At 43.2% G+C, this 23,150-nt stretch overlaps 1 protein-coding gene across 1 annotated transcript in view; it reads left to right on the forward strand.

Annotated features, from left to right (window-relative positions):
* The window catches only part of AGBL1 (AGBL carboxypeptidase 1), a 263,620-nt gene that overhangs the window by 16,202 nt on the left and 224,268 nt on the right, over positions 1-23,150 (forward strand). Inside the window, exons 2-5 of the mRNA XM_050978551.1 lie at positions 3,635-3,698; positions 4,907-5,053; positions 5,637-5,768; positions 8,123-8,216. Coding sequence (XP_050834508.1) covers positions 3,635-3,698; positions 4,907-5,053; positions 5,637-5,768; positions 8,123-8,216 — 437 coding nt within the window. The remainder of the gene's footprint in view (positions 1-3,634; positions 3,699-4,906; positions 5,054-5,636; positions 5,769-8,122; positions 8,217-23,150) is intronic.

Below are 23,150 nucleotides of genomic sequence, written 5' to 3' on the forward strand. Positions count from 1 at the left end.
GTAACAATTTGGCTCTGACTTTAAATCCTTTTAGTGAAATTCTGCAGGAGGTCAGTAATTTTGTAATCTAATTTAGGCTTCTGGGAACTTTTCTCTCCTCTTATTCCACCCATATACAACAAATGCATCTTCATTAGTCTGTGCACTTGTAGATGCTGCATCTAACATTTGTAAGTGCTGGCAGGAATGGAAAATACTTAGCAAGAGGAATTTTACTTTTCTCTTTTCTTTGGTTATGGTTTGTTCTTAAACCATCAAACATCTCTTTCAATAAAAATAACTAACGTGTTTATTTTTCCCAGAGTAGAGTAAGAAATTTGCATTAAAGAAATTACACTATTCATCTTTTTTAGATCAGGCACAAGTTGCGATTTTCTCATTTGTACTTACTGTTCAAAAAGATTTACTGAATATTTTTTATGAATGAATTGCCAACATATTCATCCACAAGGAGTTTGTTATGTGTATTAATTTCAACAACCACTTCTAAGGGATTTCAATGTCCAAATATCTTTGATGACTTTGAAAACCTGAAGCTAATTAGTCAAAATCTGAGCTGTTTCTTTTCAAGAGGCAAGTTGTTGTCTAGCAAGACAATAACAACTTTAGGGGGTTTTTTTCTGTGTTGCCTTGCTATTATAAATGGGAGCTGTGCTCTTCTGCAGAAGTCTCTGTTATTCAGTGGTGCCACTAAAGTTAGTGGGAAATATGTTAGAATTTGTAATGGGACTGGGGTTTTATCCATTGTTTCAGCAACACTTGAGTCATCCAACTCCTTCAATGGTGTGCAGCAGGAAGGGGAGCAATGAGGCACCAACACAGAATTTTAGTGTTAAAACATCAAGAGTAAATACTCAGGTAAAATATTTGGCCATATCACCCAGCTTTAATTTTCACATTTTAAAGGTTGATCTTTCATGTTCCCTCAAGTTCTTTGTTTGCCTGAGTCCCTGGATAAAGTGCATGGAAAATCAGAGGATATCTTATGTCATCACTATTTGTGTTAATGGCTTAGGAACCCACAATCCAATCAGTTAAAATAAACAACCCAGTGTAATAGGAGTATAAATCAATGAAGACTTCATTACTGAAACCTTAATGTGTAATCCATCCACCTACAGAGGAAAGGGATACTGAGAGGCAGCCAGACAAAACCAGAGGACAGTCTGATTTAGGCAACCCTGATATTTAAAAAGGTGTTGAGAACAGTAAGTCTTCCTGGAGTCGGTAAATTTGATGGATACTCATCACTCCTGACAACCTGCCCCTGACTATTAAGTCCCTACGCTAAAAAATGCCAAGAAACCCTTGGGGAGAAAGCTCTGAGTGTCCTTTGTTTAATCTGGGAGACTTGAGCCAGCCCAAATGAACAGAATTAGGAAGATTAACACAGAATTAAAATGATATATTTTACCCAAGAGTAATTCTGCTCAGAACTGCTCTGACCCTGCTTGAGCCAGTGGCACAAATCTGGACTCCTCTAAGGTGAGGGTGGCAATACTTGGTGAAGCCAGAGTTACTGGATTTCATTAAAGCCACATGTTCTGTTTGTCTTGGCTCTGAAAGGAGCAGCAATCCTATCACACCTAGCCTTTTGACTTCAGCATGGATCATAAAAGGGCTGAACTTTTATGTTCAGTGCTGAGGTCTCTGCTTGTTGAGTTAATAACGAAGAGAAACAGCAGGCTCTCTCTCTAGGCATGGGCCAGCTCTGATGTGGGGATGAGACAGGCACTTTGTGGATTTTAGCTAAGAGCAAAAGCAAGTTGAGCCTTGGGAAAGCCATCAGTGCTCACAGACCCTCTCCAGTGAGTACTCATTTCAGAAGTGATTCTCCAATCTCATCCTCATCTGACTCTTCTTCTTTCCTTCCTTCCTCTTCCCTGACCACATCTTGTTCTTTTCTCTCATTCCCCTGCTGACACCTCTTGTCCCTCTGGCTCCCTTGGAATATATATTGGACAGGGAATGGTTTGTAGCTCTGCTAATTGACCAAAACCAGTATGATGGTAAACCTAATTTTTCAGAGATTCAGAGGTTTTTTTGTTAGTAATTATGACCAAAAAAAAAAAAAAAAAAAAAAAAAAGAAATCTAAGAATACACTCTAGGTTTAGGATAGAGAAGCTAGGAAACATTGGCACTAATGTAGTTATTCCTTGCAGAAAATGGCATGTACAGTTTACCAATACAGAAGGAGATTTGGTTGCAGGGAGCTGCCAAACATCCTACAAGATTTCTGTGACTGGGGTGGAAATCTGTTTCTCCAGGCTGGCAGTCACCTGCTCTGACTGCAGACTGATCAATTCCCTGCTTCATCCCATGTCTCACCCAGTGCATACCCTCCCCAGTTATAACTAAGGAGGAGGTATGGACTGCAGCTCCCTAATTAGCTACACAATCCTCAGCACCTTGTCAGCCTGTGCTGTCATTTTTTCAGGGATCCATTGGGAAAAAAAGGTCTATTTGCATTAACAATCATTATTACAGATCTGAATTAGACTTTCCCTAATATTCTTTCTATTCTTTTACTTTTTGAAAGGTGTTACTTCTTGACTCCTTGTTTCAATATACAGTTGCATAATGTTAAATGTGTCAGAGAATGGTTGAGTCAATTTGGCTGGTAAAATGACCACATATATCTAGAATGGATACTAGTTAGTTTAATTTACAAGGTAGGTTAAGTTTCTGAAGCAGTTCAACATTCAGAAATATGAGACCCATATATTTGTGAGATGTTATCTTATTGTCATCATTTAATTGAAAATAAAGTGATTCTGTTATAGTTTGTGTGATCCTAAAGTTCTTTGGGACCAAGGCTATTCAAGTGCAATTTTTTATTATATTAGAAACTTTTATGGTGCTGTATCTGTTCAGAAATAAAGACATGCAGTTCTTAACCCAAGTCCCTCTAATTGCAATACAGAAAAGTGATTAACTTTTGAATCACAGCAGTGAAATCTGTTTGGAGCAGGATTAATGAAGGGGTCTAGTGTATCACACAGATGGATGGTAGATATCATGTGTTTCCTTCTCCTCAAGTGCATTATATCTTATTTCCTCTAATGCAAAATTTAAAGTGACTCTAAAGCAGAATGTGTCGTGTCAAAGTGTGGTGGTAACTTGGTCTTAAAATTAAATTATATTAGTTTAAAAATAAGCTTAGGAATTTTTTCTGCTCAAATTCAAGGCTTCCACGTGGTTGTGGCTGCAAAGACAGGAGAATTTTCTTGTAGATTGAATTAATATAATTTAAATACATTGTTGTTCAACTCCAGTAATAAGAGATACTGTCATTGAAAACCACCTCACGTTTAGCATATCTGTGTGATACAGAATTTCCTCAACTTTGAGATAGCCAAATCAAATCAAAAAAGAGAGCTTTGGTTTAGAATTTAGATGTAAGTTCTATAGAAATGCTATTGTATATTAAATACTGTGTAGTATGATTTGTTAAAGGCTTTTAAAATGTGTCATCAATATGTTTCCACATATTCACTGTCCAGATGGCACAGAGTGCTCAGTATCCAAACAAGGATCTCAGTGCCCCTGCACTGCATGATGCACTGCAGCCCTGTTCAGCACAAAGTGTCCTGTTCTGAACTGATCTGTAAATTCGGTGTGTTTCCATTCCAGAGCTCCTGTGACAAGGATGTCATCCTGAACATTCTCAGTGTCCTCACTGACTTGCTGTCTTTGGGTAAGGAAGCAAAGATCTGGGGCAGTAGCTGTGGGCTAGGGCAGAAAGGGGGTCCTAAAGTAAGTAAGGGATTTCATACTTGCATTCAATCTTGACCAGGTGTTTGCAAGGTGAAAAAAATGTAAATTGTATCTATAGATCAGCAGTCCTTACTCCTGTGTTTGGAAAACTGAGCTTTTTCAATGTATTAAAGAAAAGAAAAAGAGACTCAGGGAAAGTATCAATTTTTTCCTTTTAGTTTCGAAAATGCCCATGGGTTGCAAAATCTTTCATAATCCCTGGCAGTCAACACTGGAAATGTTCACCAGTGCCATTGGAGAGAGGACTGGGAGACAGGGAAAGGAACCTGACTTTTCAGAGCCCAGAGACCCTCCAATGCAGAGGGCTTAGCCTCTCTCCAGAAGGCACTTCTGCCTTGGGGCTGCAGGAATGGATGTCAGTTTGTGTGCTCAAAGCTGTAAGGAAAAATAAGTGTATTGGCAAAAGAACTGAAAAAAAAAAAAAAAAAAAAAAAAGTCAAGTTCCTTTTCCTTTCTGCTCCACCACAAAAATAGAATCTACCAAACAATTCCCATCCCAGCTAAGCTGCCAGGCTCTGGGGGCTGCATTGGTAGGTGCTGGATCCTCCTGGGTCCCTCACTCCTGGAACCCCACCAGAGACATCACCTGTCCATCTGGGCCTCCCTTCTCTCCTTTGGAGCCCGGGAACCTTGTTCCTCAGCTGGGTGCAAGGATGGCCTCCATGGGGAACAGGGGGTCCTGCTTCTTCTAGGAACTGAAGGAGCAGCATCCCCCAACCACTGAGCCTGGATCAATGTTTGTTAACACACTAAAGCTCCCAGGGTTAGAGTGTGGTTCCTTTGGAGACCTACATTTATTTGAAAGCTGTCCCCAAGGCTTCCCTAGGATTCCTTTTCATTTGGCAGAAGCCCAGTGCAGCTTTAGTTCTTTCCTTGTTTAATTTCCAGTATCCAAGAAAAGATCACTGAGCCTTTTGGTGCTTTGAAACCTGTCGGTGTCTGGGCTTATTCCTCCCTGCCACATTTCAATGCACACTGCAAAACTTTTGCAGCACATGGCTTTGGGGAGACCAGGACTGTCAGGGTAACAGGCCATGGAGGCTCCGTGTCCTCCTTGCAGACTGAGGCCTTGTGGAAGCTGTGGCTCAGGAAGGGGGTACTCTGAGCTGTCTCTCCTCTCTTCCCCAGGCACTGGTCGGAGGATTCACTACGTGGTCAGCAAAGGGGGCAGTGAGGCTCTGCTGCAGGCCCTGGCCACGGCTGCCCAGACAGAGCCGCCCGACCATGGCACCCTCCTGCCCCTGCTGCGCCTGCTGGCCAGGGTGGGCCAACGAGGTACTGCTGGGGGGCTTCTGGAGGGGGGTCAGAAACGAGGTACTGAGGGTGCTGGGGGGCTTCTGGAGGGGAGACAGATATCAGGATCATCTCAGTGTAGCCTTGCAGTAGCTCAAGGGGACAGACATTGTAGTAGGGCCTGTTGGTACGGGACAGGGAGTAATGCTTTTAAACTGAAAGAGGATAGGTTTAGATAAGAGGTGAGGAAGAAATATTTCATGATGAGGATGGTGAGGCACTGGCACGGGTTGCCCAGAGAGGTGGCAGATGTGCCATCCCTGGAAGCATTCAGGGTCAGGTTGGACAGGGCTCTGAGCAACCTTGTCTGGTGCAACAGGGCGTTTGGACTAGGTGGCCTTTAAAGGTCTTTTTCAATCCAGACTATTCTGTGTTCCATACATGGTGACACAAAGTGAACCCCATGTCTTTCCATTTTCAGAGAGATTAATATTGGTTTAACTCATTGATACATTTAAATGTCTTACAAGATTTTAAGTTACAAGGCTTAATAAACACATTTTTAGCAGCACAGCTGCAATGACCTGGCCTTTGCAATAGTTTAATACTCATTTTCTTTTCACAGATAGGAAGTTTGGGCTTAAAGTGCAGAAGGCAGAAGCCACTGATATAATACTGAGCTTGACAAGAAGACACCTGGGCCACCACCTGCACCTCACCCACTGCCTCTGGGTCCTGAGGGTTTGTGCTTCTAATGGTGAGTGCCAGGATTTTCCTCCTTTTTTCCATGTGACAACCACCAGGGTTCTTTTTTACTCATTTCAATGCAAAGAAACATTATTCCTGCTAGGGTTAGTTCCTGCATGTACCATTAATATACAGAAAAGCACAAAAGCCAGAACAACCTTAGAAAAAGGTGTTCCTCAAGGGGCCTATGCAGCCTTTACAGTGCATTTCATCTGTGAGCTATGGAAATAAAAGTGCTGTAGTGAAAAATATTCATGGCAAAGATCTCCTATTCTGGAATATAGACAGTCAATTCTTTTGCTCTGAGACTTGGGTACCTTAAGTCTCTATACAGTTGCCATTATCATAACAGCCAAATGTCTCACTATTGTTGATTGTATTGATCCTCAGAGCATCTCCATGAGGGAGGAGAAGCAGAGGGTGAGAGAAATCTGTTACTTATTCAAGGTCCCCCAGGAAGGAGATATTAGATCCTGGTCTTCTGGCTAGTATCCCCTCAGATGTTCACTCTCCCAGCTTTTCTTGCTTGGCAATGCCCTCATGTTAAATGATTCAAGCAAAGGGATTTCCAGTATTCTCTCTCGGGATCATTACAGACTCATCCAGACTTTCTGTGCTATAAAGCACTGAGCTCGTCAGTACAAATTTCCCTTTGCTCACTCTAACTCTTTCCTCTCCTTCCCTACATCCCTCACCCAGCAGATAATTCTTGATGGCCATCCTGTCTGCAGTCTTCTCTGTGCATCCTGAGATTTAGCTCTCTTGGCACCCAGCCCTGCAGGTCCCCTCTGCTTGTACAGGAGCTGGCTTCATGCTTTGGGCTTCCTCAGGCAAGCAGCCAAGCCTCAACATTCAACCCCTCTCCCCGTGATAAGCAGTGTTTGAAAGTCTGAGTGTGGCTGAAAATGCAGCCAAAGCCAGAAGATGAAATGTGCCTTTATTTGGGTTTCACAGCTGTGCAGTGACCCTGTGCTGCCTCTCACTCAAGGTTATGATTTGCCTACTTCCCTGCTCCCTGCTTCAGTGCACCTGCACCCAGTTCAGCTGCTGTTTCTGCAGAGGTTTTAGGATATACACTGCAGCCTGCCCTCCTTTCTGTTAATGTCAGACCACAGAACCCCAGCTCTGCACCTTTGCTGGAGCATCTCTGTTACTCTCCAGGTATCTCCAGCACTCTCCATTAGTAACTTTGAATTTGTGGGTTCTGTGGCCCAGCTGGGAAACTTCAGGGGAGGTTAGGTGAAAATCTGTATGGGTGTGATATTAAACCAGGGGATTACACGATCCCAGCCTTAAAAATTATGGAGTGGAACTTAAAGGAAGCCAAAATCATACAAAGCTCTCGAGAGTACTTAGGTATGAAAGCAGTAAAGATGAGTCCTTGCCTCCCCTCATGTCCCACTCTGGGCTGCACCCTTCACTGCCACCAGATGTTTGTGGCTGCTCTGGAGCAGGATGAGCTCGAGCAGCCTTGTCCACCACCCTGGCTCTAATGGATTGCCAGCCAGTGTGAATGTGGCTGGCAGGCCTTGGAGGCTTTCCATCACAGGACAGCTTGGCAGGGACACTGTAGGACAGCAGGAGATGATGAGCCCTCTGGCAGCTCTCTGATGACCACTGGGTGATATCTACAAAACAGCCAAAACCCAGCAGTGGGCAGGCAGCCAGGGCTCCTTCTGGCTGCTGTTGATTACTGATCCTTTCACCTTGGTTGCATCCATTTAATATTTCAGGGCTGTATTTGTTCCTTCATTACACAGAGATATCCTGTCTCATAGTGGGGAGGTCTGGCTAAACACCTAGGCTATGCAGTAGGTATTGAAACTGATTGCAAAATCTACCTAAAAAAGTTCCTAGTCTGTTAAAAAATGAAGGATTAAAGAGAAAATTTGCCTAGATGAAATTAAACTGCATTCAGAAGCCCCCCGAACCCACTTTCACTCTGCTGAATAACAGCACAGAAAGAAAACCCTGACTTTTAAGCCCCTATGAAATGAACTGTCCTCACTGAGTTGCATGTAGGAAATGGGGGATGAATTTGAGCTCTGCCATTTTTTTCTGGGAGAAGATCCTATTTAATTATGATTTGTTTTCTGGAGAATGCAATGTCTACAGGAAAAGGGGCTTTGGGGAAATTGGGAAAGAGCTGCAGGACTGGTTTTGCACCTGATTTTGGCTCAGGTTGTGTCCACTGACAGCTTTGTGCTTCACTTTCAGTGTCTGTAAGGGGACCTGTGGAGTCCAGATGGGAGCCCAGAGAGCTCATAGCCCCAGGGGCAGCTACTCGTCCCCACATCTCTTCTAAGCAATGTTTGCCAGCTGCCTCCTTCAGAGCTGACTGCTTTTTTCCTTTTATTGCCATAGTTACCACAGGAACTATGCTTGGCATCAATGGAGCCATGGAGCTGCTTTTCAAAGTCATCACTCCCTACAGCAAGAGACACGTCAGGACGGTCAGGTAGGCAGTAGCCCCAAGGGAACTCCTCTTTCCAGGACAGCAAGAAATAAAATTCTGGTTCCACTTGAAGAGGCAAAGAAATCAGAAATGTATGCAGTTTCCACTCACTTTAAATCTGCAGGGTTTTTTAAGAGGCAGAAATAGATCCCTGAAGGACACGTTAATGCTGTGATTCATCATATGATTCATGCTGGTGGCCCTTTATTTGTAGTGTGCCCTAGACAGCGATGGCAGTTTGATTGCAAGGTACCCTCCTTCATTTCCCAGCCACAACTGGGTTTGGAGAAGCATGTGCTGGCAGCAGACAAAGCACTCCTGCCTCCCACTCAGCCAGAACTGCCTGCCCCCATCAGCCTGGGGGTAGATAGAGTGGAATCAAGGCAGTGCTGCCTCATCCTCCATTTGCACAGGATCATGACCTGGTCATCATGATATTTTTGAAGTATGACAGTTCATACTAGTATTAATTTGTATCTGCTTTCAAGCCATCCCACATATTTCAAATAGTTCTTTTCTGAAGACATCAAGTCCATTTTATATCTTCATCTCAGTGCTGAATGTTAGTCCCCAAGCTGTCTGTTCTGACCACTTCCTCAGATGCCTTTCAAGGCAAACTTTATGAGAGTGAAACACATATCTCTGGCTTGCTCTTTAAAAGCAGGAAGAAGAATTTGCTGCTGTGAGCTGTGTCCACACAATCCCTTTTGCTTAAGCAGAACCTGCCAGTTCTCCTGCTGGGACATGCAATGGCTTGTGGGGCACAGTCCCTACTTGCTCAGGCACGTGTCAGCATGGACAAGGCAGCATTCAGCCAGTTCTGGATTCTGCATGGACCTGACATGGGTGAGGTCCATGGCTGGTGATTGCTAAGGAAGCAGCTTCAGGTAGAGCACAAGGTGAGTAGGATGGACAGACACAGCACAACAGTTTGGACACAGTTGGCTTAGCTGTGATTGAAATGGGTGCCAGCCACCCTGGATGTGTTAAATAATGTCCATCCTGCTGTTGCCATCAAAGACTAATACCAGTTCTCTCAACATCATGACTTACTCAATAACTGGGAAGAATTTTGAATTAATTTCCACCAGCCACCAGTGCTGAAGCTGCACATCAACACACAGCACTGTTGTTTGCTAAGCGCAGTTTTCTTCCCATTCCTATGCTTACATGTCTGGAGATGCACAATTTTTTGGACAGTTTACTTTTCTAAATAAGATACTGAGGGGGCCCAGCATATGCACAACTTCCTGCAGCTGCCTTGTTGATGGGAGCCAACTCATTTTGCCTGTACTTTTGGATTTCTAGCACAGTGCCAAGTACCTGGAACTGCTTCACAGCTTCAGTTCTCTCTTAGACAAAGTACCTGAGATTCCTCTGCGTGGGGATACCAGGATGCTTCTTACACAGATGTTTGGATATTACCCAACTCAAAGAATTTTACCACCAAGATATTATTCCTAGGATATCTGAGCATCCTTCAACATTCCCCTCAGGCCTCATGTAATAACTTTAAGATCTAGGCAGCCTGGAGAACTGTTTTGTGTATGACAGGGGTGTCCAGGATGAGTTAGACCCAGAGCTGGGCTTGGCTTCTGAGGCAACCAAAGTGATTGATGGGTCCAAGCCCATGCTTAAATAAGCAAATTCCACTCAACTCCCTGTTTTCCTTCCTGTGGAAGTGTTGGCTGTGATTAGAACAGTGTTAGTTCTGCTTCTGTGATAGTCCAGCATCTGTGTGTGATGGGACTCGGGCCTGTATCAGTTTTCTGTTAAACAATGGGACTGGCTATCTTAAGGCTTTTAAAATGAATTTTGTGCAGAAGTGCTTTATTTTCCATTGACTGTTTCCCACAGAGGAATTGGAAACTTTGGTATCTGTCACACCTTTCTAGCCTGGCTTCTTGCTGAGATACATTTGGAGATGCAGGGAGTGTTGCTGAGGGTTGCTGTAAATGTAGTCTATAAAGTGCTCTAAAATACTCACTTCTAAGGGAAACAATCAGAGAAACATGCTGCTTTTGATTTAAATGATTCCACATTGTCAATATGCCATATTTAGCTTTAACTTCCTTTTATCTGGTGTACAGTGATTGTTTTGAATTCTTCTGTGGACATTTTTTCCATTTGGAACACAGACACAAACACCAGAAAAGCAAACTCAAAATTGCCCTCAGTAAATCCCATTTTATAGCTAATAAGCGTTTTTATTTATTACTGAAAAACTTGAATTTATTTTTCATCTGAAAAAATGCATCTTGTGCATTAATTTTTGTCTACCTGAGCTTTCTCACTGCTAGTTCAGTTTCCTAATTTTCTTTTTATTTCCTAAAATATTTGTGCTCTTATTAAAACATATTTTTCATGAGTGTGCAAACAGTGCATACAATCTTTACACAATCTTTTCTGCTCCCACCTACTCTCAGTCTAATGAACAAGAACCATAAATCAGCTGAAGCCTGGTTGGCCACTCAGCTGGCCTGCCCAGGGCTCAGAGCTGTGCCTTTTGTTTCATAACTAGGGGCAGCTCAGTGGCACAGTGGAGACAGCCTGTTTTACATCAGAGGAACCACACAATCCTGTTGTGTGTTAAAACGTAATTGCAACCCATTAAAAGGCACTAGTTTCTTGTTAGTCAGTTGAGGTTCTGTTTGTTTGCAGTTCACTTGGAAGGGCTGCTTTCATTGTGGAAAGTGGCTTTAAGAGATATTTTTGGCAAGAATTTAGGCCTTAAGACCAGAAGAATAGACTGTAGAGTGGTTTACAGATCTTCTCTCCCAGCATTAGCAAATGCCTGGAATAGGTGCAGTCTGAAAGCCCTAAGCATCTTTGCAGCTCATCAGAAAATGGAGGTAGGTACGTGTGGAGAACATGTCCTTCCATGATTTGACTTGCTCTAGCTACAGCTTTGTGAGATGACTGGGGTGGGGAGCTCATGGATGGGTTTTCTGAGCTGGGGAGAAAGGATAAAAAGGGGTCATGTTCTTTGTCTAGCTCAGAATGTGCTCCCGGCTCTCTGACACTGCTGCAGCTCTTCCCAAAGTGGCTGTGGCTATGCTGAAATGGGGAGTGTGGTATTTTAGTGTGGTTTTTGGTCACAAAAGCATCTGTTTCTTTTTGCCTGTAAGTTGTAAAGAGCACCAGCTTCTAACCTGCTGACAGAGGAAAGCTCCAATATTGTCTCAGAAATCCTTTGACCCTCGCTTTGTATTTGCTGTTGATACCTTCTCTCCACCTCATAACTATGTGCAACCATGGTTTGCCTTTTTGCTGTGAAGGAACAGCCGGCAACTGTGGGAGCTGAGATTACCCTGGCTCTCTGATCAGCTGCCAGGAATGCAGCATTGAAAATGCACCACTGCTCTGGTGGGTACACCCGCCTTCCCCTGCCCTGGGCAGCAGCAGGGCCAAGGTCACTTTAAGAATCTGCCCTGGAGAGTGCCCTATAGTGAGAGCTATTTATTTAGCCCGCTAAGATGTGGAAACAAGATCCATAGTTCTATTTATTTTTCCCAGTGGCAAAGCTCTGGGGTATTTAGAAATAGTCTCCCCATGCTCCAATTGACCTTCTCTGGGTATGTGCCAAGTAGCTCTGATTCCCCTGAGACTGTGACTCATGGGCTTTACTGGCTTCAGTTAGGCATTTGAGGTCTTCAGCTTGCTGGTGCCATGTCTGTGGATCTCTCCAGAACTATCCATATCTCAGCTAAAAGTTATATGGAAAAAACATGGGACTCTCTGAGGTGTAGAGAACTCTTGAGTTAACCACTGTGAAATCCAAGACTTAAGGCTGTCTTGCCCATCTCTCATGATGCTGTGCTGCAGAAAAGGTTTTCTGTTACCTTTTACAGGGACAGTTTAAAATAAAGCCAGATGATGTTCTGCTTTTCTCAGCTCTGTTTATGTCACTAGCTGGGTTATCTGATAGGAGTCTGTGTGGGATGCTCAAATCTTCACTCCATCAACACCTTCTCTAGTGTAGCATCTCTGATGCCTCACACAGTGCAATGATCACTGCCCTTTTCACCTTTCATCCTTATTATTCCCTGTATGTTCCACAGCTTCCACCCCTCTCTTACTTTCCAGTGTCCCTTTCAACACTGCTGCTTGTTTTCCCATCTTGTTCTGAGATGTGTTTGGATGGGTTGTGGAATGTGAAAGTGAGAGATGTTTGCTCTCTGGTCAGCCAGGAGCTGGTTCCTTCTGCATGACTCTGTCCAGGTTGTCAAGTATCCTCACCAGTGGCTTTGGAGACCATGAGCTGTCTGTGGCTACAGGTTGTGCAGGCTCTTCTAGGACTTCTCATGTTGAAAACAGAGTATCAAAGAAGCTGAAAACAAAACTCTCAGAGTTTATTCTCCTTTCATAAGAGGAAGACCTGTGCCATTTAGAAAATGGCAAATGGCAGGGTGACTGGTGCATTGGTCATTCCCTCCATTATATTTTCCTTTTCTGCTGTTAAAAGGCTGGTGCACAGTTTTATTGAAGCAATTTGGATAGTCTGTTAAAATGTCTTTGTTTTTCAAACCTCTATGAGTACATCTATTTATCATACTGAGCAGAGCTGGCTCATGCTAAGTGTTCGCATAAACCTTGTATGAAAGATTACAACAAGGGTGAGTATTCATCAGAAATAAAAACTCTTTCTCTGGGTATTCAGAATACTTGGCTTTCTACATTGGACTATTCCAGTAAAGTTTGACTACTTAATTAAAAGTGGAAAGTGAATAAAAAGGGTCTGGGAATGGTGCCAAATTAATTCACTAGAAAATGTGATATGCAGAAATTATCTGCCTTTGCTCATGTCCGGCATTACCCACTTCTGACATTTGATCACAATTCTTCTTATGCTTGGTGCTTATTGGATAGTTCCAAAGCCTCAAATGCATGCTGATAATCTCCTTTTCATTAAAGGGAGGAAATCCTCCCATGTAACTCTTTCACCTGAGGTGGATATCTGGATTCCTCACATACTGAAGGGAAAAAGAAGCAAGTTCTCTTCACCTGTGGTAAATGTTTGCCTCTAGAAGCTTGGAGTCTTGCAAATTTATTTCTCTCTGTGCAGTGGAGGATGAGTCTGCAGTGGGCAACCTGGAAGTGGCATGATGGGCATTTAAAGCTGGGTCTGGTAAAGGTTGCTGAGAGAGATTTGTAAAGTGGAGTCAGAGCCATCTGGTGTCAAGGCTTAAAACCCAGGAGGAGTGAGAATACCACAGGTGTCTTTTCTGTGCTGATAAGGGCTCAGGGGTGATTTGAGGTGGGGAAGGATGAACCTGAAACATGCAGCAATATTGATGGCACTGTTGCCATGGCCATGAAGTGATTCCTGTATCACATATTTCTGTCATAGTGGGAGCTGAGGAGACTTTTACTGGCTATAAGAAGCAGAGCTCATGCAAGTGAAAAGAGTAATGCCAAGGTGATCAAAGAGCACATGTAAAGCTAAAAGCCATGTTTAATCAGATATTGTGTCAGATTGACCAGGGAGAATAAGAAGACCCTGGAAATGCTGAAGATATAAGTTTAAGAGGCTGTACATAACTTCAAAATAGATTTTGAATATAGGGATATATATATATAAATAAAACTCTGCTGTTTAGACAAAGAGAGATGATGTGATGACCTGAATACTGGACTTGCCTCTTCTGCTGGCAATGATGGACAGGCATATGGAAGAGATCCAGCTGCAGATGTGCCTTAGACCCCAGTGCAGGCAGTTAGGCTTTCTCCCTATCCTTAATCCTGGATATTGTCTTGCTGGTAGACCCCCATAAACATGTACTGCTATTCCATCTCCTGGTTTGGTCTAAACTTCCAGCTGCTCTCTTCTTGAACAGAATATGTGGTTTATCTGGCCACTGCAGACTGTATTTTGAGAAAGAGCAGAAACTCAAGGCCCAAACATGGTGATTAGTTTGGGTTATCAGGTTCTTCTTCAACCTGATGGAGAAGCTGTTGTGATGGGTTGTTTTTGAGGAATGCTCTATGTAGAGCTTTATGCCTTTGTTTATTTGGCAATGGTTCCTGATAGAAGATCAAAAGCAAATCATTCTTAATTCATCTTGTTAGTCTGTGTTTTGTCATTAATCATGTTGAGCAGTCTGGATATTTAATTGGAAAGTAACACATGATTCTATTGGAATGTGGTCAGAATTAATCAATGCTTAGCATTTTGAGAATAAACAGACACTATTTGGTTCACTTCATTCGTGTAGAAAATTCATAGGAAGGGAAAAAACATTTCTGTTGAGCTATATCACAGCTAAATGACTTGCTTCCCATCTGGCCTTGATCTACATGGGATTTATCCTAGAAGTCCTGTTAAATAAAACTAGAAAATACTGTTCTGAATGAGACTATGCCAGCAACAAAGGAAAGAGTGTTGTCTTGAAAATTTTTCTTTATGTAAAGTATCTTTTCAACTTGAATAAAATCTCAGATAACATGAAGCAGGGATGGTTGCATCACTAAGATAAGTAAATAAACCCTACTGAGCAAATTTATTGCAATGAGCCATTGTAATAGAGGTAATGATCTTGGAGCCCGAGGTGTCCTAGTTTCATGCAGTTCCTTCTCTTTCATTATTTTTATGGTCTGTGTGGTTTCTCTCAAAGAATGACCTGTTCTAATATCAATAATCAGTTACAGAATCTTATTTCAGACTGGTGGTATGTCAGTGCTGCTTTGCAGAACAAATGGAGTTGCATTTCAGAATTACACTTTACTGGCATGGCACTGTTAATAGCAGTAGATGAGAGAAATTGAAAAATTAAGAGGTAGAGACAAGGGAAAAAGAGATGTTTTCAGCTGAGATTTGAAAATAGATGAGGAATTGATGAGGCGGAGAGGAACAGCATCTCCCAAGGTTGTTCCAGAGGTCTGGGTGAACACGGGGCACTCAGAAATCCTGGTGCCATCTCTTGGTAGCCTTTGGAATGGCATGTTTCACCACAGATGCCCCCACCTCCGAGGCATTAAAAAGTGGTGAATTAGCATTATGGAGAGAAACTCACTTCTGAACTTAAGTTTATATGTCATGGGAAGAGAGGAACTGATTTATAAATGGAGCAAGTTGCTGAGACTGTTATTTTGAAAGAGATGTTTGCCTTTTTTTATTTTTTTTAGGTCTAGCTTATGTTGTACATCTATTTTAGGCCAGAGTTTGAAGGAGAAACAATGCTTTCAGCTGAAGGCTTTTCTTTGCCTGCCCATTCTTTCTCCCCTCTGGTGAGCCAGAGTTCTATATTTGGAAAGATGCTGTGAGGGCAAGTCCCTGCTGTTCTCAAGTTGGCTTTTTACAGCCAGTGGCTATGGCAGATGCAGTTCATGGCCAGGTTTATGTGATGGCTTTGGGTATGTCCATACTGCAGCTAACTCTGGCTTTGTTGGGCGGGAGATTCCCTCTGCCTGAGCTTGAATCTTCTTCTCCTAACAAATGCTCAGGCTTGCAACAGGGCCTCCAGTGTGGGCTGCCCAAGCTTCTAAGGACATGTTATCCAGTTTGGCAATATTATTCATGTTGCTTTATCTGTCTTGCTGTTGCTCTTTGTTCTAACTGGATTAAAACTAACACCTGGGTGCCTCACTGCAATCCCCCTGCCTCCTAGGACCTCTCTGAGATGCATATCCCATGTATCCATCCCATGGAATACATCCCATGGAATCTACTGCCACTCCCATCCAAATGGGAGATGTGACTTGATTTCACACATCAGTTGCATCACTGAGTGCTCCCCAGAGTTAGATGAATTGATAATATTATTAATGCTGTCTTGCAGCTGAATATGATAGTCCCCCACAGGAGATTGGGTCAAGAATAGTGTGAACTGGTTGTGCCAAGCATTTTGTAAGCAGCATGTCAAAATCAGAGTGGAATTATTATTTTTTTAAAATTAGAACACAGCTAGAAGGATTATAAAATATTTCATAATTTAGGAAGAAATGAAGGGTTGGGATGACTTCTGGAAGCTGGTGGATAATCTGTGAGATGTGGAGTGTGTGGGCTCCTGGTGTGGAGGTGCAGGGAGATCTTTCACCAATGGTGGTGGGGCTATAAGAGTAAAGAAGGCAAAAAGTCTGAGGTTAGGAGACGAAGGATCTTTCATGTCTGAGGTGTTAAACACTGTGTGTTGCTGTGGGCAAGTCACCTGACATCAGACTTTTCATATGCTTAAACCCATACCTTTCTCATGCCTTACCAAGGGTAGTGAGAGTACACTCAGCTCTGTCTGAGGTGTTCAGTGAGACCAGAGATGGGGCACATGAGAGGGCAGAGAAGAACAGTAGTGAATTTGTGATTTTATGTTCAGGTGGGATGCAACTGAAATGGACTGTGGAGTGAATGTGGAGCTGGTGCAGTGAGGAGAAGGTTGAGCAATGTGGTTAGGTGACCTTGTAATCATGTTTGAAGTGGCTGTGATGTGCCAAGCCTTCAGAAAACCTCAGCCAGGCAGCCCTGGAGGATGGGGACTGAAGGGAAGGGATTTCCAAACAAAGCTTATCTGAATGCGCATGTAGAGTGCCCACCCTGCCTGTTTGCCTGCATTGGTTTTCCTGTGTCAAGGAGACAAAGAAAGAATTCCCCTCGGAAATCACTGGGCTGGGTAATGACGTGAATCTCTGATAGAGGCCAGAGAGTGAGCAGATAAAGCTGAGGGCACTCACTTGTGTGTCAGCACATGTGAGAGCCCAGGAATCTCTTCTTCTTTGCCTTTCACTTGATTTATTGCCATTTCTCCTCCCACTCAGAAGCCTCTTGCCCTTATGAAGAAGGTAGAAAGCAGCTGTGAAATCCTCCCTACAAAAGCTTTCAGTCCAAAGATAGACAAGGGAAACTCGAAAGAAACAATCAAAATAAGTCTCAATGCAGAACTTCCACAGAAGCAATTTGCACAATGCTGTCCCTACAAGGAAATCAGCCCCAATAATTTCCTGTGGTTGCTGAGGCTTTTCCTCAGCTCCAGCAGTGCTGACAATGCTGGCAGGTAGAGTGTGAGCCAGTCTCTAGAACTATCAGTGGTTTTAAAGCACAGCAGTGATTAGACTGTCCTGAGCAGAGTTATATGACACACTGTCAAAGCCTTAGCAACAGCCTTTCTGCTGCAGGGTTCCCTGTCCTGATAGCACTGTTGGACCCTCACCAGCAGTAACAGCAGCAGGGTAACTGGATTTAGAGATAGAGGCAGCCCAGGAGACTCATTTCCAGTGGGTGAAAGAGAGCTCCAAAGCCTTCAGTCTTTCAGGCTCTTTTGAATTGTTATTAAACACTTACTAAAGAGAGAAAGTAAATAATAGGGTTTTGCCAATGAAGGTGAAATGAATTTTTTAGGGAGGGAAAGTTTTGTAACAGCAGTGGCACTGATTCAGCACAGGGCTCTGGCTCACTAATGCTGGCACAGCTCTTCTCAATCTCTTTATCTGCAGGGCAACACTTGGAATTGCAGCAATGCCAGTAAAATCTGTAAATAAACCCAGGGCTGAGCTGCTGTGGGAGGTGTTTGGAGGCAGGGCTTGGAATGTGGAGGGGAGAACCTGAAGACTTGAGGAAGTGGCTGATGAGGAAGAACAGGGCTGCAGATCTGGGGATGGGAATGGAAACTCCCCCTGAAGTGCAAACCTTGGAAAGGTCATGGCTCTGAGACAGCAAAAGACAGATTATTGCAGAATAGAAAAGAGAGCATCATCCTATAACTTCAGCACACCAAATCCATGTGTTTCTTTCCTGTGTTGAAGGGATACAGTTCAGGCTTTATGTGGACCAGAGGGCATATGCTGCAATGGCACAACAGCTGTCACTGTCTAGTCAAAAGCTTAATTTCCTCCTTGTTTTTCATTATTTAAAATTGCACTTTAAATTTTGTGGTCATTTCAGTTTTAATCACCTTCCAAATTTTACTATGTAGAAAAAACAGGAATGTGGAAGAACCATCCCAATAATGCTCAGGTTTTTTCCTATTAATTTCAATTCTTTATCCCTGTTGCTTCATTATTATATTTACACCTTAAGTTCTACCAGCCTTGGCTTTGATATGGTCTGTTTTCAGATCACAGAATTTGGCTGGATTATATCAAATGGAACATATCCAATGGAAAGGAAGGGAAAAAAACCAAACCCAACCCTTAACTTTCATTATTTAGGCTTCTACAAATTACTGCTTCAAAAAGCCCCTGAAGTTATGCCAGTGTGACACTGAAGCTTTCAAACAGCAAATATTAAGAGAATTTGACCCAGTATGTGCTGCATTTTGACATTTCCTGACTTTATCTTCCTTTTAAACATCATAGCTAAATGTATGAAGAACAGGCATTATGATGTGACCAGATTATTGCTTAATAAGGAGTTAGACATGTGCAACTGAACAAATTCATTAGACTGTGGGTGGCTAGATCAGGGTTAGTGTTAGGCTGGGTCTGACCTCAGCAGGCAGATGCTGCCTTAGCACCAGCCTCACTTGCTCCACGGTGCTGTAGTGACCTATGTGGCAATTGAGGCTGGTGTGAACTGCCTGCTCTTAAATCCCTTGCTTGTAGGTGAGGGGTGGAAAGCTAAAGCTGTGCTGTGGCTGCCCCTGGCAGTCTTTCTGCCCATCCCCTCAAAGTCTGAGTCAGTCTTTTCCTGTGTGTTGAACCTCAGGCACCAGCTGGGCAAAGTGCTATGTGGATGATCTAGCAGTTTTTCTAAACATATTTCTCTGACTCTTGTGCATTCTAGGGAAATGAATAAACCAACATCTCATTCTTTCTCAAGACCCCACCTGTGCTGTTCCCACTGCTGTCTTATACAGGCTGTTCTTTGAAATGCTGCAAACCTCAAGGAACTGTGGATGCAGAGTCTCATCTCTGACCTGCAGCCTGCAGCTTGCCTTCCCTGCAGTCAGATGTCCTACTTCTGTCCTGCAGAGCTGTGGAGATGAGGACAGGACAAGGACCAAGGGTCACAGCAGGTGTTGGGATGCTGCTGTTGGGGATGGTGGCTCAGCCTGCTTGCAGGGACAGCTTCTGCAGAAAATGCATCCTCATTGGCAGCATCTGCCCTGTTTTGGGTGAGCCTGCTCAGTCCTCAAGTGATTCTCTCTCCCCTATCACAGCCTGGCAGTCTTAGGTCCAAAAAGCTGCTGCAGGGCAGTGGGAAAGCTGTCAGCTTTCCACACCTTGGCTCCTTTTCCTGCAGATGTATCTCTGGATATACTGCATAATACAGCAGTATCCCCACCTCACTATCCAGCAAGACAAATCACAGAATGGCAGAGAGAAAGGTGAAGAGCAGGATGGCTTTTTCTGCTAAATCCTTATTGAAAATCCCAGGCAAATTAATAAGCTTTTCTCCCTGCTCTGCATTTGCAGCATTTTTCCCCCTAAAACTTCATGCTTACCTGTGGCAAAACTAGTCACTATTATACATTTCTAGCAGCATTCTACATATGTTTTGCAGTCCTCTGTTTTGGCACACATGGTGGGTAAAATAGGCTTTTTTTTTCTAGCACAAAAGATAAATTTGAAAAATTTCATATAATTAGCTATTGGCACTGGCTGAAGGTACCTAGGAGAGACCTAATTTTTTAAATGAATGTCCAGATTTTCAGATATTTAAATGTGTGAGGACGAAAGGGAATGCAACCTTAAAAGAAAGCCTCTCAGCAGGTTAATGGATTAACTTGTACAATTAAAAGGTATTTCTGACCTTAGTATACAAAGGAGCTTTGAAAAATCCTGCTGAGTGCTACCTGCATGTTTAGACATAGAAATGCCTTTTAAATTCAGGTCAAGATGCCTATTGTGAATCTGCAAGAGAATGTCACTTTGTGATTCTCGAGCATGTTTATGCATTGTTCTCAATTTGAGGCTGATTTAATAATGCCAATTAAGCTCTGTATTGTGTGCACGTGTGGCATACAAATGAATACCCCAGTATTTCCAAGCATGTTCCTGTTTGGCAGCATCAGTTAGGACCAACAAACTGTAAAGTGCCCAATTCACACTGAATTTAGTGCTGGAGGGATGTACTTAGGGACCACAATCATTAGAGAGTTGAAAAGTGGGAATAACTGGATAACAGGAAAGATTTGGTGACCTATTCTGCACATTTTCTTCTGCGTATTTCATTGATATTCCACTTGTTATGAGCTTTTCAGTCAGGTCTAGCTCTGTCCACCATCTTTTGGCATTTGGTAATGGATAGAAACAGCCTGACCTGTGTGCATAACAGGGGAAGTGATGTCTCCTTGGGAAGCTCATGGGGATTGATAAATGCATTGCATGCAAGTAGATTCATTTCAGAGGTTTCTTTTTGCACTTGCACCTGCTGCATGAAACAGCTTCCAGCTTTGGCACATTCAAAAACCCCTCTGCAATCCAGCCCTCTTCCCTAGAGATTTTAAGCTTTGAGTTTCCTTTGGATGGACCTTATGAATGTGCTTCATCTGAATAGGGCCAGAGGGGTGAAGTGCAATATAAAATCAAACTGATGGTTCTATTTCTAGGGCTTTGTAATATGGAAACAATACCATCAGATTAAAAAGAGCAGAGTTTTTTTATCTTGTGTTCAAAATAAGTCATTCCTTCTTTTATTCTTAAACATCTGACTGCTGCTTAAAGAGAAGGCTTGTGTACAAGTCAGCCTTCTTTCTTGGAAGAGATCAAGGAAGATGATGCTTTCTCAGTCCTTCAGCTTCATAATTCATGTAGTTTTCAAGTCTCTTATGTTGTACACTTTTTTAAAATTAGCTTCTCTGAAAGGTGTTTGTTTCTTTGGTTAAAAAGATCAACCAACCAAAACCCTCAAACAAAACAGACCTCAAAATTCTGAAAACAACAGGAGAAGTTGAAATGAGAACTCAGGTTTCCCATCCATTGCAGCAACCCAGCTCCATGCAGGAAAGGTGACTCTTTAAAACACAGCTCAAGGGAACCTTTCACTACAAAGTGCTTTTTAAAGATGTTGTACCCTGAGATTACTGCTGCCTTAGAGATGGTTTGTACTAACCAGCAGTCAGGAAGAGCTATGGCTCTTAGCCTTGATTGCATTGAAACCAGCCTCCCTTTTATGCTCTCAAATAGCTCTGGGCACAAGCAGTGACATGTTAGATACTTCTCTACCTGGGCTGTCAGTAACACAGGCTGCCCTTGGATATTTCACTGCCTGTAACTGAGAGTATTCATAAAGTGAAAATCTTGCAGTGGTTTGCCAGCAATATGGTGTGTGTGCTGTCTTATTTTCTGGCATCATAAACCCCTGGGTACCCCCAAACTCTCCCTGAATTGTTCACCATCAGAGACACCCTAGTGGCAAAGCACCTGCAGTTCAATTTCTCTTAAAGAAGTCCCCAAGTTGTCCTGCTGAGATTTGAGCCCAGGGTTCCTGGGTATATCACCAAGAAGTGTCATTTGACTTCACCCTGTCTGAAGCAGGGTGCAGAGATTGTGTCCCTCTCCCTGCCCTTACTCTGGATGTACACAGCACTCAGAACAGTTTAATGCTGAATGATCCAGAAGTAAAAATAAATGAGGCTGGGTGTCTTCCCCCATGTGTGGAGCACACACTCTCCTGTCAGCAGAGTCTTCATGTCAATCCCTGTGGTTTCCAGAGCAAAAAGCTGCTGGGAATGGATGAGCTGCAAATAAAATGACAGCTAAGGAATGAGCCAAGAGAACACCAGGCTCTTCTGAACTGAGTAGTAACTGTATTGGGAGTGGAAGACAGCTGCCTGGGGGAAGGAGGGGGATTTAACCACATTCCCTGACACGCTTTACCATGTATGAGATGTTCCATAGGGCTCTGCTGGTGCTTGTTAGCAGATGTGGCCTCGATGAGTGTCCTCACCACTCCTCTTAATCAATCAAGGATAGTATTGACCCCCTTTGTCAGTCCCTTTCCTTGTGTCCCTGGGGTGGGAGAGCTGGGTTCTCACTCTGTCAGCCTGGAACTGCCTGGGTGATGAATTTGTTAAGAATTCTGTCTGATTGTGAACCTTCCAGCCTCTTTATCTTGATGTGAATGACAGGCTGTCACAGCCTCAGCCATGTCAGTGACATTTGACCCTGGAGAGGGAGCTGACATAATCTTCTGAGGTATGGCTTCTGCCTGGGGAGGCAGTGCCAGCTCTGCACTGCACTGGGAGAAATGCCTGGGTGTTCTTTTGGCAAGATTTTAAGTGCATTTCATGGACCTTGTTGTTCTTTGTTACCATTTTGAAGCTAATTTAATTTAGAGTGTAAAGGCTAGCTTGACTTTTTAGGATACAGGTGTCTCCACTTCTGTACTTGTGCACAAGAAAAAGTAGGATACTTGTAAGGATGCCTGGAGGATAAGCCTGGAGTCACTCTTCTTTCTGGGAGGCAGAGATGAAAGAGGCTTGGAAGGCTGTGCCTTTTCTCTGATTTTAACCTGACAGAGCAGGCAGAGATGTTTGGGAGATGCTGCAGTGAAGGCTTTGAGCTGAACCTGGGAACTGAGACATGCTGGCCACTGGAATGGATGTATCCATTAGAAAAGGATTGTGTGGGTTTTTTTGCTCTCATCTTTCAGCATTACACTGAAAGCACATCTGTACACAACAGCTGGATCTCCAAACTCCACCTGTTGGCAGAGTGTGGGACCTTGCAGACTGTAAGCAAACTTTGCCTTCAGTGTAAGTTTTAATGCCTTGCTAACAAGCTGGAATTAAAGAGGACAAGATGATGGGGGCTTTTACATAAGTCCTAGACTAGCCCTGCTATGAAGATGCCAGCAGCATAAAGCAGCTTTTCCCCACCCATATACCCAAGACTTATGAAACTGCTGGTTTTCAGTCTTCAAAACAAATCACTGTGTGAGTGCCTGAGTATTTCAGATGTGTATTCCTGGGCTATGGGGAAATGACTTTCAAGGCATCTACCTCAGATGAGATCTACCTTCTGATAGGATTTATAAAGCACCTCTTGCTGTGGTGCCTGCCTGTT

Source organism: Serinus canaria, chromosome 10 (genome assembly GCF_022539315.1).
Source record: "Serinus canaria isolate serCan28SL12 chromosome 10, serCan2020, whole genome shotgun sequence".
Taxonomy (NCBI): Eukaryota; Metazoa; Chordata; class Aves; order Passeriformes; family Fringillidae; genus Serinus; species Serinus canaria.